This window comes from Stylophora pistillata, chromosome 6 (assembly GCF_964205215.1).
Source record: "Stylophora pistillata chromosome 6, jaStyPist1.2, whole genome shotgun sequence".
Lineage (NCBI taxonomy): Eukaryota > Metazoa > Cnidaria > Anthozoa > Scleractinia > Pocilloporidae > Stylophora > Stylophora pistillata.
In genome coordinates, this window is record NC_142524.1 from 27,670,125 (window position 1) to 27,682,576 (window position 12,452).

General features: G+C 40.0%; 1 protein-coding gene across 7 annotated transcripts in view; it reads left to right on the forward strand.

Moving 5' to 3' along the window:
• LOC111334921 (anaphase-promoting complex subunit 1) overlaps positions 1–12,452 on the forward strand; it is a 47,042-nt gene that overhangs the window by 19,250 nt on the left and 15,340 nt on the right. For 4 of the 7 annotated variants that reach the window (XM_088763272.1, XM_088763273.1, XM_088763274.1 and 1 more), the window contains exons 20-40: positions 7–76; positions 165–235; positions 625–719; positions 1,651–1,736; positions 1,838–1,894; positions 2,307–2,391; positions 2,647–2,704; positions 3,143–3,189; positions 3,740–3,862; positions 4,388–4,452; positions 5,627–5,680; positions 6,111–6,217; positions 6,836–6,913; positions 7,089–7,178; positions 7,969–8,080; positions 9,138–9,278; positions 10,075–10,124; positions 10,199–10,383; positions 10,749–10,840; positions 11,652–11,747; positions 12,061–12,108. In XM_088763272.1, coding sequence (XP_088619398.1) covers positions 7–76; positions 165–235; positions 625–719; positions 1,651–1,736; positions 1,838–1,894; positions 2,307–2,391; positions 2,647–2,704; positions 3,143–3,189; positions 3,740–3,862; positions 4,388–4,452; positions 5,627–5,680; positions 6,111–6,217; positions 6,836–6,913; positions 7,089–7,178; positions 7,969–8,080; positions 9,138–9,278; positions 10,075–10,124; positions 10,199–10,383; positions 10,749–10,840; positions 11,652–11,747; positions 12,061–12,108 — 1,810 coding nt within the window. The remainder of the gene's footprint in view (positions 1–6; positions 77–164; positions 236–624; positions 720–1,650; positions 1,737–1,837; positions 1,895–2,306; positions 2,392–2,646; positions 2,705–3,142; positions 3,190–3,739; positions 3,863–4,387; positions 4,453–5,626; positions 5,681–6,110; positions 6,218–6,835; positions 6,914–7,088; positions 7,179–7,968; positions 8,081–9,137; positions 9,279–10,074; positions 10,125–10,198; positions 10,384–10,748; positions 10,841–11,651; positions 11,748–12,060; positions 12,109–12,452) is intronic. The other 3 variants (XM_088763275.1, XM_088763277.1, XM_088763278.1) reach the window with 1 other exon arrangement.

Sequence of the window (12,452 nt, forward strand, 5' to 3'; positions counted from 1 at the left end):
ACTTAGAATTGAAAAAGACGCTCTTCTTCATGATCACATTTCCTCTATATTGTTTGCGTGGCATTTGATTTATGAGGTATTTTGGACTTTTTAGACTTTTGATTGACTTTGATATTTTGTCATTGCCTCAAATTTACTTTAAGATTATTTTTCTCATTTTATAGGACCTCAAGTTAAGTGTTCTTGGTAAAGATTCCCTTTATCCTTTGGCCCGGTTTCTTTGTCACCTTGCATTGTGAGTTGTTAGTGGTCATCATAAACAAATTGAAGTTCTTTTAGTTTTGATATTAATATTTGATTTCAGCACATTCATGAATTCATGATAGTTCGTAGGGACAATCCCTGATTACTTAATTTGTCTCTCATTTGGCTAATGTAAATGTCAGTGGTAAAAGTAAAAGTCAACTTAGCCTTGACTTTTACTTTCGTGGGAAGCCTCTGGCCCCTCAGATCCAAATAAAATTATTAGTATGTTTAATTTTGTTATCTTCAATTATGGTTAATTGGAAAAGCAACGGCTAGGCAATAAACATAGATGATTTCTGACCTTAACTTGTCGTTGTTTCAATCAAGAAACTGTAAGAACTTCTGTATTGATGAGCTTTATGTGTATTGGTATTGCAGAGCTCTTGGTTGGCATGCTTATGTTGAATATTACTGCAGGGACTTTCCTTCTCTTTTCATTGGTTCACGGGATAAACCTTTCCATATCACAAGAGGTAAAGCGCTTCTCGAGCCTACGAAGCGTGTTTCTTAGCACAATTGTGAAATAATATCCATAGGTTTGTGTAGCGTGCATGATAGTAGGTATTATTATAAATAGACGTACTATGAAAACTCTGATTGGTCGAGAGCACTCAGTCATTACACAGTAACGTGTAAAGTTGACATAATAACACAATATCTGCAGTAGATGTTGGGTTATCATTCTAAACCCCTCGATAACCCAGGCCTCGGAATTGATAATTCATGATATCACGCTTAACCTCATCCAGTTATTGCTTAGTGTTTGGAACAATTACAATAAAACAAACATAAAACATTTCTGCGCTTGAATGTGTACTGGTCCATCTCGCATCTTTAGTGAATGTGCACAACTAACTTTAAAGACGTAGTCAAAATCTCACAGTTTTACGACTTGCTCAGGATAACATCGAAGGTTATATTGAATTAGTGTGATTTTTTCGACAATGGAGCGCAGCGTTGAAACACGTAGCAAAATCTTCATTGAAATAATCAATTGAAGAGAGGATTGTCAAGGCGCATTATTGCAATAACATCTTATGTGGACAGACGTATGGACGAACGCTGAGTGAAATCATGGCCAAATTTTCTCGACTTAATGGTTAAACGAACTGTTAAAGGTATGGTAATACGCTGCGCGCGCTGTGAGCTCCGCTGCGCGCGCTGTGAGCTCCGCTTTATGGTGTACTGACCAGGGTCAGGAAAAAAGCTTTACGATTTCCTTTTGTTTAAAGTACAAATGAGAAAAAACGTTGCCTCTGCAGTAGGGTATTGTAATGGTCTTTATGGTGAGAAATGTGGGTATGGTTTTCGTCTTTTACATCCCAACGTGTGTGACTAAGAATTATTTGATCATCATTGAGGATTTCCAAACGCTGAATTTTTTCTTCGATGGTGTTGTTACAGAGCAGCAGAGTGGGATGTTTCATCCTCTGTGTGAGAAGCCTCCCAGTGTAAGCCAATGGCTGTATAACTTTCTTAATGGACATCCGGTAAGAGAGAAATGAGACCCAAACATTGAAGAATTGATCTTTCTTTATTAGGAAGAAGGCAATTGAAACTGAAGTTTACATTTTTTTGCCTCAAACACCAGGTTGAACCCTTCCCTGTGCTACCAGGAACTACCAAGCACACGTACAATATTGTAATGGTGAGCATCGTTTTTCTTTACTTTTAAAAGACTAGAAATCATCATATACATTACAACTTTAAAATGTTGGATCTGACCTAAAAACGTTAAAAAAGTATAAAAGCTAGATTTTCAGCAACGTTCTGACCACCCAAACAGTATCATCGTATATAGTTATCAAATAAAGTCAGACCTAATTTTTGAACGGGGCCCAATAACTCATTTATCTTTAGCATTGCACCCACTTCACTGCTACCACGGGAAGATTTTATGCAAAAATCCAATTAAAGTTTGATTTAATCTCAAGCTTTACTTTCATCTAACTTTTTACAATATACTGTCTTCATTTTGATATACTTTTTCTGTGCAGCTTTTTTATTTCCAACTCCCTAATGTTGTTATTTGTTTGTTTGTCTTTTCTTTTATGTCAAAGCTGTACTCTCTTTTCACTAAAATGGAAGACAAAAACAGCCTTGCAGATGATGCGGACAAATTGTTCAAATGTATTTGCAACTCAGGTATCTCTTTTCATGGTCTTGTTATTGTAGTATAACTAAAATATTTCTTTTAACGGCGAGAAGAACGCTGCCCACTGGATAAACCTCCATCCACAGGATAGCTCGTCACGTTTTGCTATTACTTATTCACTAGATGGTGATTTATCCGTTGCATAGCGTTATCTGCCCTCTGATTTTAGGTTCCAAAAGGATAACTTCATAAGTGTAAGCCTTGACAAAATTTCAAAGCCCATTAATTGACTTTGTTTCCTGTAGAAGAGGTGATTGCAACTTTCAAGGAATCATTTGTAACCACCCAGGAAAAGCTCAGCTGGTAAGATTGAAATGCAATTTTTAATTGTTACGGGTAGAATTAGAATTCACATGTAAAGATGCACTAAGATTGACGAGTAACTCAACTTTTATTGGATTTTGTTTTTAACCTTAACGTCCAGAAACAATTAATGAATAAGAAGAGCCACCTCTTGGAAAGTCCACTGCTTAATTCTTATTAATACTAATATTAAAATTGTTATTATTTATGATTAACGGGATTCTTATTGTCCTTAATGTGCTTAATTCTTACTTCAATTTTTTTCTGTAATTTAAGTACCTATTTTTAATGTTTAATAAAATTATAAGTATTATTATCTCTGTTTTTTTTAATTAACTTCATGTAGTGTTAGTGCATTACCAAATTGTCTTAACTTAAGAAGAAAGAAATGTATAGCAGCCAGAAGGGAAATTAGTTGTGAAAACCTTTATTTTTCAGTTTTGATTCTGATGCTGATAAAGTGGTCGCATTCCTTGCGAGCAGGGGTAAGGATACTACCCTACTTTTGAAAATTATTTTATGGTCTTTTACCATAATGTAGTCTGATGGGTAACTTTTTTTTACAATTCTTTTATCTTCCGTTATCAAGTGCAAGACGTGGTTACCTAATGGTTTGTGCGCTGGTCTTCGGGCGGGTGGAGAGGTCTGGGTTCGAGATCTGGCCAGGTCAATGTGTTGTGTTCTTGGGCAGAACACTTTACTCTCGCCCCAGGAGTATAAAAGGGTACTTGCGAATTGTCAGGGAAGTCTGACTCTTGGGGAGGGGGGTAACATTGTGATGGACCAGCATCCCACCAGGGGGGAGTAGTAATACTCCTATTTGCTTCATGCTACCAGGATGGAGTAGTAATAGTCTTATTTGATTCTAGCTAAGGAGACCGGGATAAGCTCTGGTTGGGTAGGGCACTGGGCTCGAGTATAGTTTTGACTTTTTACCATACTGAACCATACTGTACTTTTTTAAGAATCTTTTATCTCCCTTTACCATTATGTGGTTTGATGAGTAACTTCCAATATTCTTCCATCTACTGTCAGATGTGACTTGTAAGGACATCGACTGTTTGCCGTTTGGAGTCGCTCTGCCAGTTAGAGAAGCTCTTCACCAGTCCGCAGACGACCCTCCTCTCACTCTTCCAGCTAGTGCTTACCAGCTCATAGGTAAAAAGAAATTGTGTACTGGTGCCTTCTAGGTAGGATGGTAGAGTCTTGGCGTTAAATTTGTCTTAGTGGTGCGGAGTGAAAGTTTATGTCTTCACTGCGAGAGACGCTGCGGCTCAACTGGTCAGCGGTGACTTAATGGACAGCGCACTGGACTCTGAATCATGGGGTGTGATTATGGTACATGGTGGCCAGGGACCACCAAATATTGTAATTGTTACCGGCGAGTTTTTGAGAGAACCTGGACAAAGTGCCAAGGACTATTCTGGGAGGAGTAGCAAAATTCCAATTTTCATCACGCCAAGGAGACCGAGAAGCGGTTTTGACTATTAGTTAGTTACAGAGACAGTGTACTCGTAAGAGTTAATAGCGCCTTTGTGTCAATAAAATTCTAATATTCTCTTTATTAATCAACATTTCTTGGCTTTAAGAAAATTCAAGTTTTTTTTTTTTAACTTTATGCAATGCTGTTATTCCATGATATTGAGCGAATGAAGATTTCATTAATTATTTTTTCTTCTCCAGGCCGTGAAGATCTTGCCTCCATGTTAACAGATGTAAAAACACTAAATTCATACACCCCTATCAAGGTATTTGGAAAATTTTAGACCAATCTCTGCAGTAGCTTTCGATTTTTCCATATTCATTGCACTTTAAGTCGCGACTTGAACTGAATTAGCCGAAAACTTTTTGATTTTTTCTTTCTGTTTTTTTTTTTTGTTGCCTCTGTGGTTCTCCTCTGTCTATCATGCTAATTTTGTTCTGTTTCCCTTAATTTGAAGGCGATATATATATCTTATTAACCAAGCGCGAGGGCCGTACTGGGAGAATATCGGCCCGAGGTCTTGACAGTACGGACTGAGCTGCGCTCGGTCCGTACAAAAAAGACCGAGGGCCGATATTCTTCCAGTACGGTCCCGAGCAAGCTTGGTTAATAACAGATTTATTATACGACTGAAGTTCAAAGGTACACAAGTGCGGTATCATTCGGGACCATTCGGGACAGTGCTCGGTCCAATACTTAGAGAATATTGGACCGGCAATAGAGCATTTTGATTGGTTGATTTTAGTTATTGGCCCTCTGACTGCCCGAGTCGTGTAATAATATTAACTGATTCACTTTTTGAGAAAGATGTTTTTCGTCTTGTCACTAGCGTGGGACCAATGAAAAATTCTGAGTCCCCGTGAGGAATCGAACCTCAGATCTTCGGATTCCGAGTCCCCATGGGGAATCGAACCTCAGATCTTCGGATTCCGAGTCCCCATGAGGAATCGAACCTCAGATCTTCGGATTCCGAGTCCCCATGGGGAATCGAACCTCAGATCTTCGGATTCCGAGTCCCCATGAGGAATCGAACCTCAGATCTTCGGATTCCGAGTCCCCATGGGGAATCGAACCTCAGATCTTCGGATTCCGAGTCTCCATGGGGAATCGAACCTCAGATCTTCGGATTCCGAGTCCCCATGAGGAATCGAACCTCAGATCTTCGGATTCCGCGCACCGACGCTCTACCGCTGAGCCACAGAGACTCAATGATGACCAAGATCTAGTTGAAGTTCATATTTGACACGCGTCGTGCGTACTGCTAGAATCGGCAATGTCCATCTCGTCATTTTTTATAAATAGAATAAGAAAGATGGTAAGTTTTGAACGCGATAAAGAAAAAGAGAAAGTGACTTTTTTCTTGCAAATTTCCTCGCTTTAAAAGAGAAATAGTCCCATTCTTTAGTGCTTCCGTAAATGTGTGTCATTTTGTTTTGTAGAAAGCAACACTGAAAGACGGAGAAATAGATGACGGATTTGATATAGATGACGAGGTGAGGATGTGATGTTCGGCCAGAAGCTCGGGTATTTTGATGTTTCTTTTACGTCATGTGTGAAGACGCGGTGACTTTACAGTTAACGTGCTCGACTCCGGATCAAAAGGCCTGGGTTCCAGTCGAGACTGTGTTCTTGGGCAGAAGACTTTACTCTCACATTGCCTCTTTACACCCAGGAGTACAAATGGGTACGGGCTTGCCGCCTAGGAAAGCGGACAAAATGGATGGAGGGGGGGGGGGGTAACCTTGTGGTGGACTGACATCCCATCGGGGGAGGGGGGTAGTACTACCCTTAGACGCTTCAAGCTACAGAAACCGCGACAATCTTCGGCTGGATGGGCCTCTTGGCCCTAGCTTGGACTTGCCTTACATAATCTGTTCTACAGTTGAATTTGATTAGTCTTTTCTTTTTTTTTTTTTTTTTCAGATACTCCGCTTACGCTTTGGTAAAGACTTGAGGGTTCAGGAGATGAAAAGACTGCTCCAGTCTTCCAAACCTGTCACAGTTAATGTTCTACAGAAGCCTGAAGTCAGGTATACGTCGCACCCATGTAACAACACGACTCTCAGTTTTCAATGACACATTAAACTTTCGTATAACACTCTGGTTGCCTTGTGTCATTGTCAGATGTCACAGTCATATGTCACTTCGAGTGTAATTGTCATTTTACTATGTATCCTAGACGGTATACACACGCTTGGTGATTTAGCCGGCGTAGCAGGCAGGCTCTCTATTTCACCTGATGTGAGTGAATCAACTGACACCCGCGAGGGAGAAGTCACGCGCACAAGGAACAGAGGGAGATTTTTCTCGCGTGCTTGATCTCTCGAGCGTGTTTTACTCGCGTTTTCGCCGAGCACCTCTTGCGCAGGCCATTGGCCATTAATCTCCACGACAAACTTTTCCATTTGTATTTCTTGTTAAACGAGTCTCTGTGTCTTATTTGGTGTCTGGGATCTTACGCTCAAATTCAAAATGCTTCTTGCTCCAGATTATTCTAGATTTCTTCTTTATTCCGATTTATTTTGTTTTATTTATGAAGAGTTGACAAAAAATAGATCGTTAAACGTGGCGCTTATTCTAGGACTGGGTAGCAGACCACAGCCTCTGTCAAACTCGCTAATGGTGACACGATTCAATTTCATTATCAGTGACCATGATTTTATTCAGGAGCAAGAAAATCGTTTACTTTTGATGTGCAAGAGAACCATGGCGTTACCCGTAGGAAGGTGTGTAAAAATTTTGCTCATCATATTTTGTCTTTTCTGTGACCTGCGTTGAGTTATTTGTGTGGGAAGAGCGGTTGTTTAATGTTTAGTGCGTTTGATTTCGAATTAAAAAAGTTAGGTCCGAGGTGTCGCCTCATGATTATTGTGTCCTAATGAACTTTATTTTCTTTTGAAGAGGAATGTTCACAATGGCCACTTCTCGACCTGTATTGACCGAAACTATTCCAATTCCACTGCTGGATTTGACGGGACGGGCCCCACCAAGGTGAGTTGTCTTCTATAGGGGAATCCTTGTTTACAATATTTGCCTCATTAGCATAGACAATTCAGTTTCTGATGGAGCTAAAAATAAATCAGTTCTGAATCGAAAGGTCAAAGTACGATTAACTCGGCCAATGAATACGAGCCTGATGCATTGAACACTTTTTGTGCAACACGGGTTTAAAAACTCAAAATTTTACATAGAATGTATGAGCTCATTAGCGCTTTTGCCACCCAGAAATTTTGCAGTTTTTGATGGACTATTTCTCCTTGAATATTACACCCAAAGAGCTAAAAATTTCGCCATGTACTAAGGTTTTCTAGCTCTTTAGCTGCCTGAAGTCAATTTGTATCTAACATGCTTCCTTCTTTACGCAAAGCCGTATGCAAATGAGCAAAAATGTAAACAATGACGTCAGCATGAATCCGCCTATTAGTTGGTTCCCGGCGGGTCACATGAAGCAAAAGTAAACGTAGACCTGTCAGGTAATCAAAAGTAGTGACGAAATAGGCTGTCAATTTCCGCGTGCATCGCTCGCCCTCAAGCCATCCCCGCCTCTGAAACACACGAAAAGAATTGAAGAAGACCAACAGCTTGGAGAAGTGAGGTAATCTGATCGTGTTAGAAGAGCTTGCTGAAGTGTCTCTTCCCCAACCCTCCCCCACGCGCCAAAAGAACCCGCAAGGTTTGTCTATATGTCTATTTTGTCCCAACCCTATTAAAGGTACCCTCACTTGGTTGTGGTTGCATATTTATCATATCCGACCTAATGTGATCTTTGAATTAACTCAAGGAATACCACGGTCGGTTTGGAACACGTGGAATCTCCAGCAGACATGAAGATGTGGCCTCTCTTCCATAACGGAGTAGCAACAGGACTGAGAATTGCGCGAGGAATATCACAGGTATGAAGAAAGACAGCAATTGTCTTAATTTAGTTCGTAGCGAAACTGATCAGCGTATTAAACACGAAGGCGCGATATAAAAGGAGCCTTAGGTCCCACTGGACCATTTGTCAATCAACCGTCGTATGATGTAGAGTCAAGTCAGCTTGAGCTGCAGCTACTCCAAAGCAGTGAAAAACGGGCGCATTCCTTAAAATTGTTTTATGTCTTCATCACAATACAAGAATTTTTGAGATTTGTATTTCCTTTCTCCAATGGAAACTGTCTTTATTTGTGGCGGTAAATTTGAGTTCGAAGTAGGTGGTTCGCTCGTTACCTCATACCACCATGCTGGTGGAAGTAAACAATGGATATCTCATTAGCTCCTTTTGTTCCTCTACCAGCATTTAAATTTGACCCGCACACGTCAACGGTGAGTGACAAATGAGCCTAGGTCTTCCCGGGGAAGACTTTTTTATATAGCGCGCCTTCGTGTTTAATATTGGACGAACAAGAGATGCGCAAACTGATTCACACTGCCAGAGTAGAGCCTGACTTATTAGCAACTGGTTACTGAATCTTTTAACTATCAGAGGGACCAGCATGTAACTTCTCCTCACAGAAATACCGCTGAATCATTCAGATCATGAGAATAAAGGAAAATGATCACCGACCTTAGAAGCTTTGATCGTTTAACAAATTCTCCCTTGTCAATACGAAGGAAATGGGCAGAGAAGAGTTTGGAGAATATAGATACTGATGTTAGGGTGCAAAGGGTTTTGAAAATCGGTAACGTGTATCCTCCTCGTTGAGATTTTACTGCGTCACAGTTTGTTAGTGTACTTCCCCATCCTCTGTAGATAAAGTCTCTTGCTCAAGAATACAATACAACGACACAGGTCTGGTAGTGTGTTCCATGCTTGGCTTTTAGACCACGGCGCCAGTATTCTACTACTAGATAACAAGTTCCGTGTGTGGGAAGTAAGCAACCAAATTTCTTTGAGAACAACATGAGTAACGTCTTGACGAATGAAAGTTATTTGCTGATTTTTTTCTGATTTCTTATGGGCTTTAACAGATAGACAGTACCTGGATCGTTTACAACAAACCGAAAACCAATCAACAATCAGAAGAACATGCTGGTTTCCTTATGGCTCTTGGACTAAATGGCCACCTTAACAATTTGTCTCACATGAATCTTCATGACTATTTGTGTAAGGTGAGAACTAATAAGGTAATCTACGTAATAACATCACCACCTCTTTCACATAAACCTACATGACGGCTTGCGTAAAGAAAGACCTGGGAAGGCACTATATGTAATGACACAAATAGCTGTCCTGCGATACATGCAGGTATTGCGATTGAGGTTCAGTCGAGGTTCGTATTAAATCCTCTGTTTTGTCAAGGTCGAGAATGGAACACAGATTAGTAAATAGCATCTAAGAGAGGAAATCAAAATAAATTTTTAGAGAAATTCGTATCGGCTAAATATTGCAAAACTAGTTGTGATTCGATGTCTGGTTCATTCAAGTCCACTTAAAAAAAACAAAATGAACCTACTACTGGTAGAGAAATAGCACCGTATAAATATTTCCAAGTAGAATAGCCCATTTCTGAATTACTTTTAGCTTCTTTTTCAAAGGGGGTCTTGGAGCTCATTCTTTCTTATGATAATACGTTTTCATTCACATGCAAATTGAACTCATGTTCACAAGAAGGGGTGAGGACCAGGCCTCGCTTTGAAAAAGGACCAAGGGTAATTCGGAAATGGTCTATCATAAAGATAACATGATGCAGACCAACGAGATGTCATCATCAAGTAGACGTCGTCACCAGATTATGTGAGAGGTCGTCTGTTAGTCTGACATGCAAGTTATTTACTACCTTAGTTGGCCACCAAATATTTCCAAGACTACGGTGACGCTATACGGCTTGATTCAAACCGTTTACTGTAATGAAGGAATCTTTTTGGCGATTTGCTAATTCAATGCGTACTTTCTTTTCTCCACTAGGGGCACGAACTTACGACCGTTGCGCTCGTGCTCGGTACGGCAGCTGCTAAGTAAGTAGTCCATCCTAGAGCTAACTATTACGAAACCTGTGCGTTGTTTAATTAATGCTATATTTGACCCGCAGGCGAGGGACAATGAACGTGACCATCACTAAAATGCTGAGTATTCATATCGACGCCCTTCTGCCTCCAACATCAGCGGAACTTGATCTGCCTCATTCCGCACAGGTAGCCGCCATATTGGGAGTGGGTCTGGTATACCAAGGCACTGCACAGAGGCGAATGGCAGAAGTGCTTCTATCGGAGATAGGTGATGAACTGATGTGTTTTACTAATTTTATCATTTACTTTACTTATTGCACAATTTGTTGATCGTGTATTCTGATCCTTGGGTGCATGAGAGTGATCTCGACACGGATCGTTGTCGAAGACGATGCAAAGTTGTGCTTAAGGAGAATCGCGAGGGGCCTGGGGAGTCTTGTCTTAGAAATCCGTGGAAGAACTCAATTTAGTCCTTTTACGCCTGAGAGTTGCTAGCATCTATTTTTTTCATACAATATCACCCCCGTTCGGCCCTCTCACTCAGTCATTAAGTACACATTATTTTCTAGTTTTCTTTGCTATTTAACTGTTGCTTGTAATAAGAAAAAAAAAAAAAAAAACCTCTCTTTAAAGGGAGACCACCTGGCCCTGAAATGGAAAATGCTGTGAACAGAGAATCTTATTCTCTTGCTGCTGGTCTGGCTTTGGGACTCGTCATGTTGGAGGTATTTCATTTTCTTTCTGCACAATTACGTTGCGTGACATGGGGAAGTTGTCCAAAATGTTTCTCTGGTTATTAAGTCTACCGCACGCCCAACCCATTCCTTATTCAGGATAAGTTGCTTTTATCGACTGAATTGGTAGCTTTAAAACTCTTTACGGTGGCTAATTCACATCATGATCCTTTAAATGTTTTTTCTCGGGCGCGATAGGCCTAAACGCATCACGTGACCGAATATTCCCCAGCTAAAAGTGGGGGATATCGGAGGGTATCATCCAAGTAATATTCCTCAATCTTCAAACCTTACCTCCACTACGTCAAGTCCTCTTTTAAAATTTAAATTTAATTCAAGATGAAAGAGCGTTTTGAGGTTCTTTCAGAAGAAGTGTTTTATTTTTTTGTTCATAAAGTCGTACCAGAGAACACTCAAAAGAAAACAGTAAGGTGTTCGTAAACATTTTTTCACGCGCGTTGCAAATTAATTGAAGGATAATAAACACAATAGCCTCTATTTTGCGCTAAATATGCTCGTATGTTTATCCTTCGACATTATCTGTTCCTCGAGGCTAAGATTTTCTCGAGCTTCGCTCTCGGAAAACTGTTCGCATCTTGTAACAGATAATGTCCGTGGACAAATATCCGTGCACCTTTACGAGCCAAATAGAGAACATTGTCTATTTATCAACTCAGCCTGATGCAACCAAATCCGAAGGTCTTGAGGTTCGTTGCCTCATGGGGACTCATAGTGCTTTCTTTGTCCCACGCTCACGATGCGACCGAAACACATATTTCTATTTGTTTGTATGTGTCTCCAGCACGGGAACGAAGCAGCCAGTGTGGTGGACCTCAAGATCGCTGATCAGTTGTATCACTACATGGTCGGTGGACAAACCAAACCGCAGGTCAGCTTGGTAAAATGATACTTTTTGTTGTAAATACGTGTTTTGAACTGATTTTTTATCGAAGTGTAAAAGGTTACTCAAAGATGCTTGAGCTAGACGCTTTAGCAAACTTTTGTTTTTTAAACATACTAATTGATGAAATGTTATAAGAACAACCTCCTCTTAAGTTTCAAGATTTCAGTGGTGTAACTGTCCAATTTTACTTTATCTTACAAATTTATATCTCTTGTTGTAGTTATCATTGGGTTTGTTAGTTGTTTTTTGGTTTTTTTACATATCTACGCTGTGCAGATATTCACTTTAACTACTTTTCTCTCTGAAGACTGGAACGCAAAAAGAGAAGTTCAAGTCGCCAAGCTATCAAATCAAGGTGATTTCACATAGTTCAAAGTTTACTTTTAGCAAGGATACCATGGATAAGAGAAAAAGAATGGCAAATATTTTTTGGTATAGCAGGGGGATTTATTTCCAGATTCAGTTCAGTTAAGGTAATAATAATTATTAAAAACGGGATCATTGGATAATGCAATTCAAGACTTTTTATTGGCTTAGCCATTATGGTATATGAGCCAATATACCATAATCTGCAAATATGGTAAGCGTACGCGTCAGCTTAAAATCAAAAGGGAGCTAAAAAATCCAGTTTCTTCTTACAAAATAATAATTTCTTGGGGGCGTTTTTAATAAAACAATTATTCCACTCGCGCTTGTTGG